Source organism: Lissotriton vulgaris, chromosome 11, assembly GCF_964263255.1.
Source record: "Lissotriton vulgaris chromosome 11, aLisVul1.2, whole genome shotgun sequence".
Taxonomy (NCBI): domain Eukaryota; kingdom Metazoa; phylum Chordata; class Amphibia; order Caudata; family Salamandridae; genus Lissotriton; species Lissotriton vulgaris.
In genome coordinates, this window is record NC_141699.1 from 409,718,264 (window position 1) to 409,741,272 (window position 23,009).

Consider the following 23,009-nt stretch of genomic DNA (forward strand, 5'->3'; position numbering starts at 1 on the left):
ACCCGCTAGGCCCCGGAGCCGGACCCACTGGGCCTGAAGGCGCTGTGGGGCCCGGTGGAGAAGAGAGCGACCTCATGGCCATGAGGTACTGCTCGATCTCCTCCCGCGTCGCATCTTGCTCAGGGGCCCGAAGGTGTGGGGCAGGATGCGGCGCTAGAGACTTCTGCGGAGCCGCGTGGGTGGTGCCACCCAAAACCCTGGCCGCATCAGGCTAGCGTCTGGGGCGGTCGGAGGAGGGATGACGCCGCTCCAACCTCTAATGCCTCTTACCTGAGGAGGAACCAGAAGACCGATGCCGACTTCCGGAGCTGCGAGGGCTCCGTCCCCGCGACCGATCCCTCGAACTCCCATGGGGCCGGGACCTCGAATGGCGCGGGGCCGACTGCCGGAGCTCGAGCCGCTTGCGGGACCGCTCCCGCCTAGCCTTCGACGACGGGGCTCGACAGTCGGAACAGGAACGGTTGTCGTGGTCGAGGCCTAGGCATTGCAGACACAGGCGATGGAGGTCGGTATTCGACATCAGTCTTCTACACTTCGAGCAGGGTTTGAACCCGGGCATCCCTACCGGCACCTGAAGAGTCGAAAACGACTTGAAGAAGATCAAAAAATTTTAGTCAAAAAATGACTAAGGGGTAGAGCTTCTCCGGATCTGCGCTAGCTGGCGCGGAAAAAAGAAGAACTGACGTCAGCGGGCATGGGCGGCGTCCAAGTACTCAGACGACGTCATTCCGGCGCAGACGACGCCTACGACGGACGCGGAGCCAGAGACGACGCCCAACGACGCGCAGGGGTATTGCTACGCAAAAATTTCCAGATCCAGTCTGAAGCCTGGGGATATTCTAAGGTAAGGAATCTAATACTAACCTGTTTCTTTCAGATATCTAGGTCATGGGTACTAAAGTGGGTCCCTAAGGGTTACAGCATGCACTATGCCACCCTAAGGGACCCCCCATACAAATTGCATGCAGAACTGTGTGACCTGGTGTACACAGTGTGTGAAAAGACGACATGGCACACTCACTCACTGTGTGACATGCCAAAGTCACTGCATATAATATATGTAATTTATAATCAAAAGAGAATGAACCACGTATTTTGAAAAAGCCAGGGTCTATAAGTGTTGTACAAAAGCACTCATACACTCCAACCCGTGGGCAGCGGTATGGATTAGTTACTTACCTGTAATCCTAGTTCTCTTCCAGGGGTATCCTCAAAGTCATAAGCGGATCCCCTGGAAGAGAAATCTTGGTTTTCCGCTTGAGAAGGTTAGGGGATTGGTTTTATCATTGGGTCCTTTTCCGCCCGAGTTTCCCGTTCTCCAGGCAGCCAACCTTCCTCCACCTGGAGGGAGACCATCTGGTTCTTTGACGGTCATGATTTCGATAGTGTTAGCGGAAAAGTGATAAATTAAAAGTACCACCTATACAGTACGTACTTGTTTCATTCGCCAGGATGGGGTAAGATTAAAAACAGTGTGTGGTGATCTGGTGGATGTGTGAATGGTCCACCGCACCTATATAATGATGATTTCAGTGGTCGACATGTTTCAGTCCATGGGTGTCTCTGAAGATCGGTGGACTTTCATCAGTACCTTAGTCATAGCAATAACGTGATAGATGGCTTTGACACATTGATAAGTTAATTTCACGTAACCATCTTCATCATTATTTCATGTAATCAACAGGTTTATAGGTTATGGTTCTACCTATACCATATAGGTTATGGTTCTAACTGTAACTTTATGGGAGATTAATTAAACTCCATCAAGTGCGGCAGGAGCTCTGGAATGCTACTTGCATGTCGTTGTTGTAGCTTCTTACCGCGACATGGAGCTACAACAAGGACAAGCAAGTAGTCAAATCCATAATCATAGTAGCTGCTCAGGTAATCGGCCTATTGTTTATTTTAGTGATCTGAATAGTTAATAACTCGCCTATGTGGTCTGGACTGATCGTCATTTCCTCTTTTTTTCCTTATTTGCCTGCCCTCCACTACCTCATTTATAAATCGCTCTTCTTACCTTTCACCATGACCTAGATCCCTAGAAGCTAGCATACAACTATTTCCGGAAAACAACAAATCCTTAAAATAACGGTCAGTTGATAGCTCCTCTTTAGGAAGCATATTAAAACATGCAGTATTCGTCCACAATCTGCTTTGTCCTTGGTTAGGGTAGGAAAGGGGCTTCACCAAGGCAAATGCTGCATGGAGCTGGCTGTGCAGGTGTTACAGAAGTCACAACCTTTATAGCAGACTACGGCAGAAACAGAGTCTTAGCTAAACACCTGGAGAACCTTTTTCGGTATGTTGCAGCCAATGGAGGGATGTCTAGATGAAAACAAAACTCCAAATATTAGATTTGAAATTATTTATAGAGTGTGGAAGGAAACCCGTAACTCCCTGAGTGCAATAGCTCCTTTTGATTTTGGGAGATCTATGAGTTGACTACCCCTACAATGTGTAAGCAGCTGATGTGGCCTTAATGACTCCTTTAATTGTAGACTGAAAATGTCATAGCCTAACATATGCAGTTTTCTGATATGGTGCAATTCTTACTGGAGGAGGGTCCATAAGCAAGCACCAATTCACTTCCTTAAACGTACAACATTTGAAAGGGTTACCTCTTTTAATACGGAAGATAGATAGCCTTTTATCCGGAGAGGACAATGTATTGAGCAGAAAAACAGACACAGTTTGAACATTTGAAAATAATTTAGGTAAGTATCCTGGGGCGCTTTACATGAAACAGATCACTTAAATATAAGGAAGCACAGTTAGTGCAAGGTACTGAGAGTACTTCACTAATCCTGAGTCTAGCCTTTGTCGAAAAATGAGTGTCTTGGTAAATCAACGGACTACTGATGAATTATTAAAAAAAAAACTATTTTCATTTATTATTTTTTGTTACAGAATAGTAGTATTTAGCAGTTTCAGCCTCCTCCTTTAACATGGGGGGGGGGGGGGGGGGTAATGGTTATTCCTTGTTCTCTGATAACTGTGTCAAACATCATAAGAGTGAAGTCACCTAGGCTTGCCCCACGGCCGCGGCTACTACACGGCACCGATAAGTACAAGTGTGGAAGGAATACTCATTACAGAGGGGAAGTCCTTATTTGCAGACAGACACCTACTTCCATTTGAGGGCCTGGCGGAGGAGTGCGGGCTCCCAGTCAAACAATTTCTGCTACATAGGCAAAGCGTCGCAGACTGTAAACAGACCTGGATCTGTCATGGTGGGGAACCCACGACACACCCAACACTGCACACGATACGGACCATGGCACAGGGTGCCACCACATCACGTGGATATATAGGGCTATTAGAGAGCTCACAGCAACCCCAGGCTGAAATAGGAGGAGGGATTTGGCGAGCATTGAACGACAAAGAATTGCAGATTGCATTAGAACACCACAGAAAGTGTTACGTAGCCAGCGCTTTAAAAATTTTCAATACAAGATACTACCCCAGGCATATCGGATGCCAGAGAAACTCCAGCGCTTTTATCCTATGACAATTCCAATACCCACGTTGCCATCTCCCCAATGCAACATTCCGACATGATCAGAAACTTCCCCACCCTGCAACTCTACTGGGCGAAAATACACAACGTAATACAAAAAATCACAGGTCTCTTGGGTCTCAACACATGGGAATCTCCAGGTGTATAAAAGATAGAAAGGTGGCAAAAAGCTTGCATCGCTGACCCTCCTCCTGGCAAAGTGATGCATCGCAATGCACTGGTGGGCACCTACAGGGCCTCCTCTGGAGTTCTGTAGAGGAGCTGTAATTAAATTGGGCACGGCAGAAGAAGACGCAATTGGGACACAGCGTCACCAACACATCTCCAAAATTTCAAACAAAAAAAAGACACCAACCCAATTGCCCAGGAAATCACCTACAACAACGGGACCTTTGGACCCAGCCCACTCAATCATACCCACACATGAGCACCCCCCACCTGCCCCTCCCCCCAGCCGCTCCCACAGGGATACAACACAGATTTGCCCTGTGAAATGGTACACCTCCTCAGCACCGCAATAACAAACCTGCGCGCAGTGCAGCAAGACACACAAAAGAAAGACACAGACGGCCGCCCTACACCCTTCTCCCAACCACCTACCTCAGTTTAATCTCCCAGATGGGTAATCGTAACCACATCCCCTACCCAAAAAAGACAAGCCCAACGATTAAGCCTTAGAACCAAAGGCAGCAAATACAGACCCAACACTTCTCCATCGCGACCACACAACAGATAACCCAACCAAACACAAACAAAACCCAACTAAACACAAACAAAACCCAAAATGGTCACATTCCAGAGTTGTAATGTAATTCACTGTCCGCTATTTGTATATGATAATGTTGTTGAATACAATGTGCAAAATGGAAAACTCAGTAAAATGGTTTAAGAAAAATAAACAAGAGTGAAGACACCAAAAAGGTACCAATGCGCATTCTTCCATTTATCGGACCATAACAAACCGCTGTCAGTATAGCACAACAAGTCCATCACTGTAACAAAGAACGACTCGTTGAAGAGGCTTAAGAGGCCCAGCATTCTAGGGCTACAGTATCCATGTTTAAGGATGTACTTTATGAGTGGCTGTTGCTGCCTTACATTGCGTTTTTTTATCTCCGTCAATGTGAAGTATATAGAGATAGGTTACAAGAAATTCCTTTCTGGCCCACCAACTCTCCCTCTTTTAAAAGGTCATGTCAAATAAAAATAATTTCCTTTTGTTCTAAGTGCGGTGTGAAAATGATGGGTATCTACTATGGCTTCTGGGCTACACAGGAGAAAATACCCTCACCATAAGATCCAATGGTAAAAGATCATCATGGCTAGATCACGGATAAATCAGGAAATAAAGTAGAACCAAGTTTGGCAAAACAACCATTCAACCAATAAAAGGAACCATAAATGCCTTACTTTGTCTTTTCATAGTCGGAGCAGCAGCAGGCTTTTTTGGAGTACTTTTTTTTACATTGTTCACCGTTTCTTGGATGAGCATTGGACTGTCCACTTGGGCACCTGGAAAGAAAATAGAGACTATAAGTCAAAACTGCCTCGGGTCCTATTATATATCTGTGCAAAAACCTAAAATTGCATTACTACATTATACGCCTAGCTAGCATTTCAACAAAAAAAGGGGTAACCCTGTGTCCCTCAGAACCTGGGTATATATGATTAACAAACAATTGGTTCTGTTGGGTGACAAATTGCTTTAAGTAAGGCTGAAACAGCTCAAAAGACAAACAAACCTCTCTGAAGCAAAGTTGTTTTATATAAATTAAAAAACAAGGAAAAAACATACATTTGAATTAATTCATTCCACTAAGTTCATGATAGATATTTCAAATTCGTGAATAGTGACTGTGGTGATTAAAGTGACTAGTGCAAAGCATATAGTGACACTTATATACAGAATATATATACAATAAAATCACAAGGGGGAAGGAGGGGGCAGGACAAAACGAATTGTTCTTTGTCGTTATGTGGCCAGTATTATAAACATAAATGTTCCAAGGAAAGCAAATGGTTGATGTCCAAGTTCCTGGAATTAGCTTGGCCAGAAAAAAGCGTCGACGTTTCGACCCTGTTTGCGGCCCAGTTGGTGGTCGCGGCGGGTCTTTATCAAGACAAGGGGGGGGAAGGGGATTGTCAAATGCTGATTTTATCCAAAGAGTAGCCCGTTGGTCAACCCTCGATGTGGTGTTATTCCACACAGAAAAACAGCGGTCCCGATATGGCAGCCAAAACCAAGCGTTTCCTCGGACAGCTTGGTTTTGGCTGCCATATCGGGACCGCTGCAACTGTCATTTATACTTCGTAACGTGAGAGGGGATGCAAGTGACATTCCCTCCCATCTACTCTGAATAATGGATGCATCTCAAATTATAAAGGTCCTTCTTTTTCTTAGAGGTGGGAATTGCACACTCGCCCTCCTGCGTCACGTACCCAGGAAGGCAAACGAGTAGGGACTGGATAAGCAGCAAATTAGTACTTTATTTTCTCTTCTCAAAACACAATTTGGGTACTATCATTTGAACAGGGGACCATCTTTCAAAAATATACTTGCTAAGATTAATTCCATCCCCTCTCCAGTATACTTAAGTAGAACAATCCTTGCAGCCCTATTTCCAGAAGGAGGTGCCCCAAATTGAGTTTTGTCAAATATTTGAAAAATGGGGCAATCTACTCTAATTTGAAGTACATTCAACAAGACCACATTTTGCACAGAGGTTGACCATTCAAAACATTTAATAGACAACAAAATATATAAAGCAGCAGCCAAACTTTCAAAAACTGGGTTGTGGGTAGGGAAGAAAATGTATTGATCAATCATTTAATCACAGGAGACTTTAATTTATGGACACAGATGAAAAACTGGATTAGGCATTTATGACAACTTAGAATTTGAAATAAATAGAGAAACAACATTAAGAAGCTGGCTGTTTATATGCAACAAAAGTAATACTGGTAATCACCGACTCTGGCCCAGAAAGAACCTAAAAAGACAGGAAGCAAAATTAACAAGCATTTACAATGCAATGGTCTTGGCATTGTTAAAGTTAGAGCTATTGGCATTGCTCATGACATTTTTATTTTTGTTTTTAAAAACATAAATAAATGGCATTGTCATTTACAATGCCAATAGCTTAATCTCTCGCAAATGCGACACCTATTGCATATGCACCCACACACAGAGCCACCCACACACACATACAGAGCCACCCACACAGTCATTCACATAGAGCCACCTACAAAAAAAGCTACCCCCAGACCCCCCCCCCCCCCCCCCCCCCACACACACACACACACACACAGAGAGAGCCCCACACAGATGATTTAATTTGGGCCAGAGTCCGTGCCAGTTCAAGGTTGGGAGCGGTTATTGCGCTGAAAAGCAAGAGTGACATTGGCTTTCTTTCAGGAAAGAAAGTTGGGATTCTCTGACCACTGATTTGCCAGTGACTTGCATCAGTAATCGGGGCTCAGCGGCTTCTCGTGCCCCTGGGTGGTAATGCGCCTGCTGCACCATTGATATTTATGGCCCTGACCCTTGGTGCCGCCCCTATAGATTTTTTATTGGGTAATATTGCTACTTGTTCAGTGTTTTACTGGCATGGCCTGTATTTTTATGTACGTGGAAGTACAAAAGCAAAATTGGCAAAAGCTGTGAAAGCTAGTATTTTCCCCATATGAAATCTAAATCTACAACGGCAATCAAATGAAGAACACCTAGGGTTAAAGGTAAACGCATGGCCCGTATTTTTCCTGAGAACGGTGACAGCCTTAACGGGCATGTTTGGTAGGTTGGCAGCAGCTATTGTGCTGGTTTTGATTCTGCCTTACCCTCATACCCTTACCATCCCCCGTTTAACTAGGCTAAATGGTATATTGTTTCCTCTCGTTCACCTGAATCTGGGAATGGCTGTAAAGAGGGGTTCAATTGGACTCTCGGTTTGGTCCCCCTGCCCCCTTCCTTTCCTTCCTTGTGGATTACGGATTGTTATTGCGCTATACCAGAAACTCTTGACGTGCTGAGCAGACCCCCTTCGCCCTTCTGTTGCTCTTTGTTTTGGTGGTGGTGCAGCCCAGCTCTGAGAACCCTAAGCTGTCTGCAGCGGCAGAGCTTGTTTACTACTTTCTACTCCGAATAACATGTCAATCACTTGGTTCCTCCCCTTGCACCTTCCTGTTGGCTGGTTGTGGAATTCTACCATTATGTCTGTCTGGACCACGGGATTGGTTGTGCTGGACCGTCTGTCAGCAGGAGCATCCCACAAAGATGCAGTAGTATGTGTAGTAGTAGTAGTACCAGCAGCTGCAGAGGTGCTGCATGCACAACGGGCTTTTTTCAGGACCTTAAAAGAGTGTTAATGCTGCATACGTCTCCCGGCTTCTAAGTCCTTCCTGTGATAAAGTAAAGCTACTCGTGATTATTTCGGTCAAGAACGGAGAAGGCGACCCTGCCGGAAACCTCAGGCCCCGCCCCTTTGGAGACCACACCACACCGCACGAAGACATGGCAACCTTAACAGTGCATCTTTAACTCTGGGTCTCTTTATACAATACCATCCGATGGGTAGTCTATAAAAATCTGTACATTAAACAGTTGCTTCCTGACAGGATAATCCGCTGAATTAAATATTCATTTACTTTGCCCCGGATTTCTGGACTGGCTACAATTGAATTCACACAAAAATAAATCTTATAGAGCTCGATCTCCTTTCAGAACAATGTTACAAAGCCCTGTTCTAATCATAGGGCACCCAACTTCTGTGAATCATTTGCATGTCTTCAGTCCCTCGAGCATAGTGGTGGTCAAAACATATATTGCATTTTTTTTTATTTTAAGGAAAGCAATTCGTACCTTGTATCCTCAAATCAAACCTGCTGAGAATGCTTTTGCCTTATTTTGGCCTGGCTATGGAAATAACCTTTATCCGTAGTTACTAGCTTTAACGTTAAACACAATGGCTTGCTCCTACACATGAGGGGTAAAGCAAGAGAAGCTTCATTCAGATGCTCGGGCTTGAATTAGAATTAAGAGTAAACTGCTGGTAATGAATGAAGAACACGCTGCAAGGAAATTACCTGCAGTTTTACTTTAAAAAATTGCATTTACTGTACTTCGAAATACCAGGTTCACTGGAAAGAGAAGCCGGAGGAAATGAAGGACTAACAAACTCTCACTTACACTGCACGTTATCTAGCAAAGTGATCGAGCTGTCAAAAACGCGGCACTTCGTATTTACAGCAGTAACAATTTGTGGTTTTTAGGGACAGGCCGAAGGCTAAGCCAGGCCGGAGCTCTCCCTTATAAGGTAGAAACCCCCGCCGTCCAGTCCTCCCCGAGCCACTGATACATTAAAGGCAACATGCCAAAGCATGTCATGGACAGCCGCGAACTGCGAACTACGAGCTGCAATTATCAGAAACCACGTGGCAAATGGAAAGTGAGATTAAAAGAGAACAATCTTATCATTTTACTCTCCGTTGAATAATACAAACAAGCACTCGGGAGCCATAGCCCGGGCTTGTTGCTGAAGCGCCGCGCGCCTCTCTGCAGACTCCCCCTGCATTCCAGAGAGGCGCGAGACGCGATCCGGTCAGCCCTGGAATGCTGTGGAGACAAGACCTGGCCGCGCGCACAACATTATCCTATGGGAAAACGCTGCGCGCGGCCAGGTCTTGTCTCACTTCGGTGTTCTCAGACTGCTGAGACGCCGACGAAAGTTCTCTGGCGAGAACGCGCTTTCAGCGCGTTACTAGCCGAGACCTAAAAAAGGATTTTGTACTTCTACTATTCCTTAAGAAACATTTAGGCGAGTGAATATTTTATATGCAGAGAAGTCAGACCTACAGGTTGTTTGGGGGGGGTCGGGGTTGTTGTGTGTGTCAAATAAACTACAACAAGAAAGGTATGTTAACATTCAAATTCTCATAATCTACATATATGCTCAAGCACAAGTCATCCTAAACCTAACTCCATGTGCATAGATCGGTATTACAGTCAAGATATCCTATATATGATAATAGTGCTTATATCTTCCACCAGAAAATCTGTATTTAATTCACTTAATAAAGGATTACCTTTTAATGATCAACTTTCAGGTGTTCTCTAGTTTGCTAGGTTAAGCCAGTGAGCCACTTACACAGCACACAAACTAGAAGGTGTCTTTAAGATGCCAAACAATTTCTGGGACTTAAATAGGAGGAGGTAATCATCTAGAAAACATGACCTTTTATCTTCTTGAGGAAAGTGGTCATATTTTCAAAAAAGTTGAGATAATTAAGAAGCTTGTTCCAGAATCTTGCTGCTGATACACAGAAAGTGTTCTCACCCTAAAGTTTTCAGAAAACAGGAATGTATATGCCACCTTTAGAGACTGAATGGAGTTTGTAAGTGGGCAGGGAAATTTTCCTGAAAAATGTAATGATGAAAAATTGTTAATACATATGGAAGTAAAAACTATAATCTGCTATAGGTAGCCGATGAATATCATCATGGATGAATTAGCTGAACCCTTCTCCACAGATGAAAGAACCTAATGGTCTCTGTACATTGCTCAGTGTCAGGCTATTAAGGAGTTCAGTTGTATTTACACGAGACACACCCCTAACATACCACCAGAGATTAGAATAAACCAAATGGAGGGCCCGATTTAGAGTTAGTCAGATGGGCAACTCAATCACAGACATGATGGTTAGCCCTTCCACCCGAGTTAAAGTGCATAATATCCTGTAGCACTTGTAGTAAGGCAGACAGAATGTGTGCCATGGAGTACCATGTCTGCCAAAATTATAAATCAGGTGCTTAGAATCCAAAAGATGGTGGAAATAAACATTTGGGCGACATAGGTTGAGCAGCACACTAAAAGACACCCAGCAGTTCCTTAAAGCACTATGCATTAGTATCAAAGGACACATCATCATGATGAGCTTGATGAACTCCATTATGAGCCCGGATTGAAGCATACAAGGGGGACTGTAGAGATTAAAGAACAATGTGTATGAAAGATTTGAAAAGTAGCCATTTCGACTGTAGCAAAGGGAATGGCTGTATTCGGGAAAATCCTGAAATACAAAGATCCCAAATCACTTTCAAATAACTAGAAACATGTTTCTATGGACTTCAACTTTTCAATTATTATACAGTTTGGAACTGCAATAATATTTTAATTTCTTGGCAATGGACAGGTGAGTTGGGGGGGGGGGTTATGCAATTTGGATCTTGTACTGTTAAGTTGACTAGTTATGCTTATTTGAAATAGCAATGAAAGCTTACTATTAGGAAGCATGGCACATCACCAAACATTTCTACAAAGGAGTCTAAAGGCTGAAACTAAGCTGTAGGGAAGGACAACTCAAAGTCACAAAAATATGTTTTATGAGGCACAGAATGGGGTGTTGCCGAGTGTATTCCTTTGGTTGGGACAGGATGGTATACATGAGAAATAATACAATTTAAAACTCAAAGTGAGGATTTTCAATCGGCAGACTAGTTGAAGGGAAAGTAAAGAGGAGTGCTGGACTGAGTTTTATGGCAATACAAAGGATGCATATAGATGAAGGGTTGTCTGCACTTTCACGTGGAGTGTAATATTGAGACTTAAATAAGATGCACGCTTCAATGAACAGAATCCTTCATAGGAGTTCACTAGCAAAATGAAGGAGAGCACAGACAACATTTAGAAAACAGACATACAAATCTAAAGGGAAAACCCAACCAACGAAGGAGATCTAGAAAAAAGATGGCATTACATTTTCCACAGCAAACCCTAGGAGGAAGGACTATACTTTTCTGTAGGAGACAAAATATACCTGGGTTGAAATGAACTGTCGAGACAGCAAGTGGACAAAATCAAGTATTGGTGTTTCCCTGCCCTATAACACAAGTAAGACCAAAATAGTTAAACATGTGGGCAACATGGGGTACTTTTCCTTCTTTTATAATAGAGCAGTATACATTCTAGTACCACTTGAGTATTCTGGTGGTTTTAATCTGAAGAAAAATGCAAGATTGGAATTAGTTTGTTGCATTTTTGGCCTTTGCTTTTCACACACAAAAATGCAAATGCTACTTACCAGTATGCATCTGTTCTTGGCATGTAGGGCTGCTGACATTCATATCTGTGCATAGATCGCCGCCTAGTGTTGGGTCCGGATGATTGCACATTGTTGTCCTGGAAGAGTCTTCGAAGTATCACGAGATAGGTGGCTCCTCCCCTGGACTACAGTGCGCATGGGCATCGCCTCCATCCCCAGATTGTTTTTAGCCATTGGCAGAGATGGAGTGAAGTATGTGAGTGATGACCATGCTATGAGCATATAAATATATGAATACTGCAGCTGCTACAGGCGCCGGGGAGGAGGGTGGGCGATATGAATGTCAGCAGCCCTACATGCCAAGAACAGATGCATACTGGTAAGTAGCATTTGCAGTTCGAGGCATGTGGGCTGCTGAATTCATATCTGTGCATAGAATACATAGCAGTCCCTCCATTAGCGGCGGCCGCCCGTGCCAGCTGCAGCAGTCTGAAAAAGTGTTTTGAGAACAGCCTGACCAACAGCTGCCTGCTGTTTGGAATGCACGTCTACACAGTAGTGTTTAGTGAAAGTATGTGTGGTAGACCATGTGGCTGCTCTACAGATATCTAAGGGAATATTACCTAGGAAAGCCATAGAGGCCCCCAACTTCCTGGTGGAGTGGGCCCTTGGAGGGATAGTGAGAGTGCGCTTAGCTTTAGCGTAACAGATCTGAATGCATTTCACTATCCACCTAGCGATCCCAGCTTTGGAGATAGCGTTTCCCTTGTGGTGTGTGGCAAAAGCAACGAAAAGCTGCTTGGTTTTGCGAAAATCTTTCGTCCTGTCTACATAGTACATCAAGGCTCTCTTAACATCAAGGGTGTGGAGCATCCGCTCCGCCAGCGTCTCTGGGTTTTGGAAAAACACTGGCAACTCAATTGTCTGGTTTATATGGAATTGAGATACAACCTTGGGTAAGAACTTAGGGTTCGTACGGAGCACAACCCTGTTAGCATGTACCTGGAAGAAAGGTTCCTGGATGGTGAGCGCCTGCAACTCGCTAACCCTCCGTAGCGATGTAATTGCTACTAAGAACGCAACCTTCCAAGTCAGAAACTGAAGCTCACAAGAGTGCAGTGGCTCGAAGGGAGGACCCATCAGCCTTGTAAGAACCACATTGAGGTTCCATTCTGGAGCTGGTGGGGTCCTTGGTGGAATGACTCTTTTGAGTCCTTCCAGAAAGGCCTTGATAGCAGGGACCTTGAAGAGTGACAGGTGTTGCCTATTCTGGAGGTATGCTGCCATAGCAGACAGGTGAATGCGGATGGAAGAGTACGCCAGATTGCATTGATACAGGTGGAACAGGTAACAAATGATGTTTTGAATGGAAGCATCTAGCGGGTCAATATCGTGGTTAACACAGTAGATGACAAACCTCTTCCATTTAGCCGCATAACAAGCTCTAGTAGTGGGCTTCCTTGCCTCCCGAATGATGTCCATGCAATCGGGGGGAAGATTGAGGTAGCCAAACTCTAGGACTTCAGGAGCCAGATCGCTAGGTTGAGCTGTTGTGGATCTGGGTGCTGAATGTCGCCATGGCTCTGCGTCAGAAGGCTGGGAGTGAGATGAAGCCTTTGATGCGGTACCACGGAGAGTTCCAGAAACGTGGTGTACCATGGTTGGCGAGCCCACGTTGGAGCAACCAGGATGAGCGTCATCGAGTGCTGCCTGAGCTTGCGTGCCACCAGCGGTATCAGAGGTGCTGGGGGAAAAGCGTACGCAAATCTGCCTGACCAGTTCATCCACATCGCATTGCCCTGTGATTGCGGGTGTGGGAACCTGGCGGCGAAGCTTTGGCATTTTGCGTTCTCCTTTGTGGCGAACAGGTCTATCTCTGGATGACCCCACTTTAGGAAGTACGGTTGGAGTACCGATGGGTGGATCTCCCACTCGTGCATTTGATGGCTGTGCCTGCTGAGCAGATCCGCCATCTGATTGTCCTTGCCCGGGAGATGCTCTGCCATGAGGAAGATGTTCCTCTGAATGGCCCACTTCCACATGCTCTGAGCCAGATGAGACAGCTGCGGAGAGTGTGTGCCTCCCTGCTTCTGAATGTAGTACATGGCCGTCATGTTGTCCGTCCGGATCAACACGACTTTGTTGCACAGATGTACTTTGAACGCCTTTAAGGCCATGAAGATTGCCATCAGTTCCAACACGTTGATGTGCATCTTCCTTTGCTGTAGTGTCCAGAGTCCCTGCACTGTGTACTGGAGTACATGCGCTCCCCATCCCTGGAGAGAGGCGTCCGTTGTCAGGATAATCTGTGGCACAGGCTCTTGGAATGGTCGGCCCTTGCAAAGGTTTTGTGGATTCCACCAATGCAGAGAGTTGTATGCCCGACCGCTCACCAACACTAGGTCTGTCAGTTGCCCATGAGCCTCAGTCCACTGACGTGCAAGGCACTCCTGAAGCGGACGCATATGTAGTCTCGCGTGCGGGACAATGGAGATGCAGGAGGCCATCATGCCTATCAACTGCATGAACACCTTCGCTGGAAGCGAGTGCTGAGGTCTGAATCGTTGGATCAGCGCCTGGATACTGGCGATTCTCACTGAATTTGGCTGCGCAGTGGCTGCCAGAGTGTTGATAGTCACGCCCAGATACTGTCGCACGTGGGCGGGCTGGAGATGGGACTTTGGGTAGTTCAGAGAGAATCCCAGATCGTGCAGGAGATGAATGGTGCGTGACACATGGTCGACGCACTGTCGTTCTGTTTTTGCTTGAATGAGCCAGTCGTCCAGGTAGGGGTAGACGTGGACGTTCTGGCGACGGAGATGCGCCGCCACAGTCGCTAGGCGCTTTGTAAATACCCTTGGCGCCGTGGTGACCCCGAACGGCAGAACCCTGAACTGGTAATGCTGGTCCTGAATCGTGAATCTGAGATACTTCCTGTGGGAAGGATGCAGGGGGATATGAAAATATGCATCTTTCAGATCCAGCGTAGCCAGGAAGTCCCCCTGCTGAAGTAGGGGGAGCACTTGCTGTAACGTGAGCATATGGAAGTGCTCCGAGAGAATGTACCAGTTTAGGGGCCTGAGGTCCAGGATGGGCCTGAGGGATCCGTCCTTTTTGGGGATCAGAAAATACAGGGAGTAAACCCCTGTTCCCCGCTCTTGCAATGGAACGAGCTCCATCGCCCCTTTTTGCAGCATGACTAGAACTTCTTGCTGCAACAAGGTCAAGTGCTCGCCGGACATAGGACGGCTCCTTGGGGGTATGTTTGGTGGAATGGATGTAAGTTCCAGACAGTAACCGTACTGGATAAGAGACTTGACCCACCTGTCCGTGGTGATGGATTTCCACGCTGGCAGGAACTGCTGGAGTCTTCCCCCGACCGGTGTTGTATGGTCGGGGGGCAGTGACAAGACGTCACTGCTTGTTGGCGGTGGTGGACCTGGAGCTGCTATTTCCACGTCCCCTGCCCTTGACGTTATTGCCTCTATAGCCACCTCTACCCTTGTTGTTGTACGAGGTTTGGGTGTTAGTCTTGTAATACTGTGTGGACTGCAATGCCTGACCCCTTGAGGTGCCTCTGGAATTGGAGCGGCGAAAGGAACCACCCCGAAACTGCTGACTTTGGAGGGCCCCCATAGACTTGGCAGTTTCCGTGTCTTTTTTCATCTTTTCCAGGGTCGCATCCACCTCAGGGCCAAACAGGTGGTCAGGATTAACTGTTTGATTCAGTATTGTAGTTTGAATATCGGGTTTGAACCCTGAGATTCTAAGCCAGGCGTGCCGTCTAAGCAACACACTGGTATTGATCGCCCTGGAGGCTGTATCTGCCACATCCAGTGCACATTTTATAGATGCATTTGTAATGAGCTTCCCTTCCTGAATCAGCATTTCTCCTGCCTTCTTGTACTGGTCAGGCAAGTGTTGCAGTAGTGATTCCAAGGTGTCATAATGAGCCCTATCATAGCGTGCAAGTAGGGCCTGTGTGTTAGATATTCTCCAGATGTTAGCTGCCTGTGCAGCAATTCTTTTGCCTGAGGCCTCAAAGATCTTGGACTCTTTGTCTGGGGGAGGAGCGTCACCAGTGGTCTGCGAGTTCGCCCTCTTTCGAGCGTTGGAAACAACCAACGAGTCCAATGGCAAGTGTCCCTTGATGTATGTCGGATCCGAGGGCGCTGCCTTATATTTCCTGTCAATGCGAGGGTTGACGACACGCGCCCGGGTGGGCTCCTTGAAGACCTCCGTTGCGTGTTTAAGCACACCTTTAAGCATTGGCAGCGTTTTGACCGACTTCTCAGCCACTGAAAAAGTGTCAAATAAGAAGTCCACATCCACGGGGTCCGAGTGTAGCTCGACGTCGTGGTTAGCCGCAGCTCTTTCGATAAGAGCGTTGAAGGCCGCCGAGTCCTCCGTCGGTGACGTTTTGGCCGCAAAAAGTTGCGCGTCCTGGCCCGACTGCGGGTCCTCTGGGTCGCCTCCGGCCGACCAAGGTTCGTGCTCCTCCTCCGGATCCGAGTACGCCGGATAGTTGTACTCGGCGTCTTCCTCGTCCGCATCGCCTGCGGCGGAATGCGTTGGCGAGTGTCCCAGGGCTTGTGGAGACACAGGTTCAACCAGAGCCGGAGATTCCGCAGAGTCCCTCTTATTTTTGAGAGGGATCCGAAAATGTTCCAACACCGGCTCTGTGGTGATTTTCCTCTTGAGGAGAGACAGTTTCCCAGTGTTGGCGTCGATGATTACCTCACGACGTTCCTCTTCAGCAAGCGGCTGGAGCCGAAGCTTCGACGCCACCAAGGCAGCTTTCGGCGTCAATACCTCCTTCGAGGGCCCGCCCTGTTTCGGCGCAAAGGCCTTCGGCGCCGACTTGGGTGGCAGGGTAAAACGGATAGGCGCCTGCGACTTCGCAGACTTCGGCGCGAGCTGAGGCGCCACAGCGTCCTGATCGGGAACCATGCTGTCCTTCCGTATCCGCTGCAGGGATTCCGCCACCTTCTTCTTCAAGGTTGGAGAGGGCTTGACCGGCTCGAGCGATCTTCCCGCGTCGAGAGTCGGATCGACGGCAGGCACCTTCTTCAGGGCCGACGCCCCACGCGCCTTGTCCCCAATGGCCTTGTGCGCGTCGTCGCCCTGACGCTTCTTCGGAGCCGTCTTCGGGTCCCCGACCCCTTTCGGCGCCGACGCAGCCGCGTCGGCCGACTTCGCCTTCGGCGCCGACCCCGAGGGCCTCGGGTCGGCCATCTTGGCGTGGCTCTTCAAGTCGGCCATCTTGAATTTTTGGGAAGTTGACGCCTCCAGAACTTTCTGACCCAGCGCCCCTTTCACTTTCGGTTTCGCATCCGAGGGTGCGTGACCAGACGGCTTCACTTTCGTTTTCTTCAACGGGAGTGGCGTCTCATAAATGTCCGTGACCGGGCCCGGAGGCGGGGACGTAGGACTTATAAGTAGATCTTGGGTAAGGCCCGAAGGCGATCCCTCGACCTGGGCCGTATGAAGGGGATTGACCCCTGAGTCTGGTTGGGGATGCTCCTCCTCCGAGCTATCCCCGACAGTGGCAAAAGCCCGATCGTCGTCCCCTACCTCGTCGGCGACTTCGTCAAAGTCCTCATCACCCGCGTCGTAGGTCTCCCCTTCGGACGCGGGACTAGATTCCAAACCTTGTACGTCGTCTTCGCCTTCCACAGATTCTTGGAATATGTCGTCTGGCGGGGGCGCCGCGGTAGCCGAGAACTTAGCCTGGAGCCTATTGGCCCTACGAATCTTCAGAGTCTTCTTGCACCGGAATTTCGAACACGCCATGCAGCTGTCCTCGTCATGATCCGGTGACAAGCATGTATTGCACACGGGGTGCACGTCGAGGTGTGAATATTTGGAGTTACACACCGGGCATTTCTTAAACGGTGTCCGCTCCATAGCAGAAGTGTAGTGTAGGCCCGTCCGCGCCGAAAGCACGCGGAAGGGTAGCAAGAGTTCGGAGCTGAGAGTCAGACAAGAAACCCGAACGCAACTATACCGACGCTCAGCCTAAAGACCTTTTGGTCTCGAGTAGAAAGTCGAACAACTATCGGTTCCGACAGAGGGAACCGAAACACATCCGAACCCAATGGCGGAAAAAAACAATCTGGGGATGGAGGCGATGCCCATGCGCACTGTAGTCCAGGGGAGGAGCCACCTATCTCGTGATACTTCGAAGACTCTTCCAGGACAACAATGTGCAATCATCCGGACCCAACACTAGGCGGCGATCTATGCACAGATATGAATTCAGCAGCCCACATGCCTCGAACAAACCATTTACAAAATATGGAAATTGTTTCACTTAGGTTTGCAAGTGCCACCCTACGCCAACATCCAGGGTGACCAGACGATGGGCAAGTTGCCAGGACTACTCTACAGCCCTCACTGACACACGCCTGACTTACTTTAATATCACGTGATATCTATATTTGAAGGAAACTAATGGAAAAAAGGTGGTCTTCCTGAGGTGGCATGGTGGGCAAAAAAATATAAAACCACACAGACAAGTGACTGGAATATGACCCCAAGTAATTACCAGTGTCCGTAATTTAAATCCATTTAGTTGTAACAAGGGAACCCATCAGTGACTGAGGACCGTGGGGAAGTATGCTCTGAAAAAACAATGGTCCTTAGCTTATCAGAATCAACAAGAACACGATAATATAGGCCATAATAAGAGACTATATTTGCCACTGCCCAGCCAGGCAGGGTATTTATTTACAAAGATGGTACCTGGTTAGAAGACAAACACAACATACAAGGGAAAAGGTTACACAGGCAAATTTGAGCAATGTTGGCCACTTTTAACTCAGTGATACGATCTCAAGTATTGCCAAAAAACGCTAGACACAGCAAGTTGAAACACAATGGTTAGGCTGTGAAAGCATTTACAACAGTCAACGTTTCGATCCCTTTTTGCACTAATTAGTTGGGATCATCTTCAGGACTAAGGTTTTGACAGCATTTGCCTGCCTGTATTACTTTTGAATCCACCCCAAATTGAATTGGTTTAGAATGAGACCGGGGGATCACGTCTTGCCATCTGCGCCGAAGGCTGGAATGGGGGTGAGAGACCTCTGTGCTATTTGCAGGTAGCTGAAGTCCGGGCAGTATTAGTCTGCTGTAAGGTCCGGATTTTTTCTCGGGAGTCCTTCGACTCACAATGGTAGGGATGACCGAGGTCCAGAGGTGTTCATCGGATGTTTTCACGAGGAACCAGAGGCTCCGTAGAATCGGGAGTCTGGAGGCTTGGATACAATGTCCAATCCGTCTGCAGCAGACGGATTGGACATTGTATCCAAGCAGACTAATACTGCCCGGACTTCGGCTACCTGCAAATAGCACAGAGGTCTCTCACCCCCATTCCAGCCATCGGCGCAGATGGTAAGATGTGATCCCCCCCGGTCTCATTCTAAACCAATTCAATTCGGGCGGATTTAAAAGTAATACAGGCAGGCAAATGCTGTCAAAACCTTAGTCCTGAAGATGATCCCAACTAATTAGAGCAAAAAGGGATCGAAACGTCGACTGTTGTAAATGCTTTCACAGCCTAACATTGTGTTTCAACTTGCTGTGTCAGACGCTTTTTTGGCAATAATTGAGATCGTATCACTGAGTTAAAAGTGGCCAACATTGCACAAATTTGCCTGTGTAACCTTTTCCCTTGTATGTTGTTTGTTTGTCTCAAAGTATGGTACAGGATTGTGCATTCTAACCAGGTACCACCTTCTTATCTTTTGAAATAAATACCCTGCCCGGCTGGGCAGTGGCAAATATAGTCTCCTATTATGGCCTATATTATCGTGTTCTTGTTGATTCTGATAAGCTAAGGACCATTGTTTTTTTAGAGTGTAATTCAAATCCATCACTTTATCTTCAGTGTAATGCCCCAGGAGTAACAGGTATACTCCAACAGGGCTCAAGTGCAAACTTTCCCACATGACACAAGCTGCACTGTACTGACAAGTCCAATCTAGGCAGGAACCAGTCCGGAGTTACTTGTGTTCCCATTCAGAGGGGGTGTGGCCACGAAGTTCTGGCTGGCCTGTTTCTACTGAAGCTGGGCCATGGCTTATTTGTATATGGCTGGTTCCCATCTGTCTTGGCAGGGGGAGAAAAAAACAAGCGGACTGGAATGTGACCCTGGAATGTGACCCAGAGAAGTACCAGCGGCTGAGGTTAATTCAAGTATGCCATCCAATATGATTGGTACACATACTTCCATCATTAAACAGCAGTGGTACACACCAGATGGTTTCAATATAATACTTTAACAATAATTTGGCAAGGCAGCAGATTTTTGGGTGCTTGGCTTACTGCTACTGTGATGGTTAAGGATCTCAGTCAGGAGCTTTTGATATGCATGTGTGGCAATAACTGTGCTCTCATTAACCAAATTTTACATTTTAGTCTTTCCCGCTGTGGTTCTGAAATTCTGGACCATGCTGTAATATGGTCCCGAGGCCCAACCTTCGGGTCACAAAATATCGTTGTACCATGACGAATTTGGTATCGGCAGACCGGTAATGATTAGGACATTATCCCTATGCATTTGCGTCCTGATTGAGCAATGCCAACAACCTTAAATCGTGGTTTCCGTTCCGAACCCTCGGACTCCATTATGTGTACGGCGTCCATCTTATGGCTTGCCCTCATAAGTCAATCGATTAAGGCGGAGCTTGATCTGAAAGGACACGTCCACCTTGGCTGACTTCCCGGTGACCTGGCCAAACTGACTTCACTGCCTTCAGCCAAACCGGTTTGGGCAGCTCCTCACCCAGTGGCCGTAATAAGATAGCATCAATGCATAACATGCCATAAACCATTCACTACATACAGACCATGTTTTCTACACACATACACCTGTCCATGTTCCTTGTTTATGGCCGGTTTTACGACGAGGAGGTGCCCTGTTTTATTGGGGTTTCATCGATATCTGATGGGAGTTCTGGGCCTGGCTGGGTCATCTGTCACAAACTGGACATCTAAAATATGGGTTGGCCGACATGACTGTGCGTTTTGCTCTATTGTGAAAATATGTCTTGCCTGCAGCTGTTATTTCTGTATAAAAGGAGAAGGCTGGTTCTGTAAAAACGAACAGTCTCCTGAGAACTTACGACCCGTGCTGTTGTAATTCTAGGACGCTTGTTACTTGATTGCAGCCAATAAAACTCGATCTCTGACTTCACCTAGAAGACTCTTGGTTTCTGTGGTCCGGAACAGGGAGAACTCAGAGGTCTTCGGGTGTTATCCCCTGGCACCACCGGGTTCCTAAAAACCCAGCACCTCAGTTGGGGCCCAACTCGGGGCGGTATCAAGCGGTATCGGTCCAAGCCAGATGTTCGTGAGGAGCTTCGTGTGAAAATTCCAGAGGACGGCCAGCCACTTCAGCGACCCCTGTATGTCGACGTGGTTCCGAAGGTCTTTGCTGCGAGGTTCCCCGCGTCCCGACGGCTACGAAGGACTGCTGCCCTGACTATCGCCCTGTTTTGGACCCAGTGATCCTTGGTAGAGCGAAACGATAGACGAGTCTTCTAGTGACGTCATCGATCTTCAATACTTCAGTTAAGTATAAGTGGAGCGTCTCCCAGTCCTTAGTTTTGGTATCCTTGAGATACACCTTGTTTGGAACTTGCAAGCGCCAAAACCGAGGGATTCGTGTATTCACGAAAATATCGTATTCGATAATCCCTTGAAGTTTGAAGCTAGACTAGTGAGCAAAGATGCCTGGTCTTAGCAGACTTGGAAACTTGTTTAGTCTTGGTTGTAGTAAGGACTCCCGATTAGAGGATTTGTGTCCGGTTCCTCCGATTGGAACTCCAACATATGAACTTTATATAAAGCACGGAGTAGGCCCTATCACGTATAATGAAGTATGGATAAAATACACCAGAAAGGATGGTGTTTTAAAATGGTTCCAATATGGTAGCTTTGACGCAGAAATTTTAGATAACCTCGAGGTCAAACTGTTCAAGAAGAAAGCCCGGCCGGCGATGTTTGACTCTTTTCGCTTATGGCGCAAAGAAGCCAAACAAAAAGAAATAAAATTAGCAAAGAAAAATAAAAGAGGTATGTCAATGGTGCAAGCTGCCATTGCATACAGGGATAATGAGGAAGAGCAAGAGAGTGAACAAATGCTCAGAAGCAAGAAGTTAGCAGTAGATAAACGCTACCCGATGTTGCCACATGAAGGACAAGGTTCGAAGGAAACATCCGGAAAGATCCATTAATGTCCCATTTATTTAATTCACCACCCCCATACACATCGAGTATCGTTGGACCCACGAGGCGTATTGTTATACCGCGCCCTGGCGCACGAAATGCAGCTCTTGCACAAGCACCAGCTCCTCTTCAGCTGGTTCCTACTTCTCCAGCGCAGTCTTCTCATAGGCCGCCGCCTTTACTACATACTACCTCTACTGTTCCTATGACTTTGCCTACTGCTCCACCGGTTCTTCATGACTCTACTTCTGCCACTGCCTCGACTTCCTTTGCCACTGCCTCGACTTCCTCTTCACATCAGCCTGTCTTTTCTGGCACATCTGCCTCTCCACAAGCTTCTCCTTCTGTTCGACAGAGTGGCAAGTACTGTCACTGGTCTGTTCTCACCTTTCTTTGGGTCGCCTAAAACGACCCCTAAAACTGGACGTAGACAGTTGCGTAGTCAACTACCTGATTACGAGGAAAGAGAAGTGCTGAATGAGTTAGCACGCAAATGGGTTACCGACACTGTAAAATATAACGTTCAGTCTGTTATTGAAGTCTTCCGTCAATGGGATGCACCCACTCAGAGATACGTATTTGAAGAGATGTGTGTATACCTTTGCGAAGATTTGGAGACTAACGATCCAAAACGCAAAATGAAGGAATTATTCCGTATGCGTTTTAAGTTCTATGAAGGAATGATTGTAGGTGCCGATGTCGAAAAAGCATTAGATTTGTTATCCTATAGGAGTAAGGGAAATGTCTCTAAATCACTGTATGAGGATGACGTGTTAGGTAGGAAAAAGCCGCGACAATACCCCATGAGAGAGGTTCCTCCAGTTTGGAGGGAAGGTGACGCGAATGCAAATCCACCCGTTCTACAGCATTTCCAGCGTGTATGGGTACATGTCCCCTGGAAAAGATCTGAAGTTTTAGCCCTCAAGCAGACATTACCTGATCCTCGCAAAAACCCTGCAGGATATTATAATGAGTTATCACAGACTGCAAGCTTGTGTATGATGAATTTGGCGGATGTAGACATGTTGTTTGGGAATGTTGTTCCACAGCCCTTGCGGAGTAAGATTAGACAAGCAGATCATGATCAAGAACTAGGTGACACGTGGGCTAATATTACTGCTACAGATGCTAGACAAGTTGGTGGTTCTAAACCTGAGCCGTTGGTAGCTGAACTTCCTGGTAGAATTATCACGTATATGAAAACTTTAATGCCTGAATT

The 23,009-nt window shown here is 46.9% G+C and overlaps 1 protein-coding gene across 2 annotated transcripts in view; it reads right to left on the reverse strand.

Annotated features, from left to right (window-relative positions):
• Positions 1-23,009, reverse strand: part of C11H2orf42 (chromosome 11 C2orf42 homolog) — a 280,308-nt gene that overhangs the window by 138,784 nt on the left and 118,515 nt on the right. For both annotated transcript variants that reach the window (XM_086943470.1, XM_086943471.1), the window contains exon 3: positions 4,931-5,032. In XM_086943470.1, the coding sequence (XP_086799596.1) occupies positions 4,931-5,032 (102 nt within the window). The remainder of the gene's footprint in view (positions 1-4,930; positions 5,033-23,009) is intronic.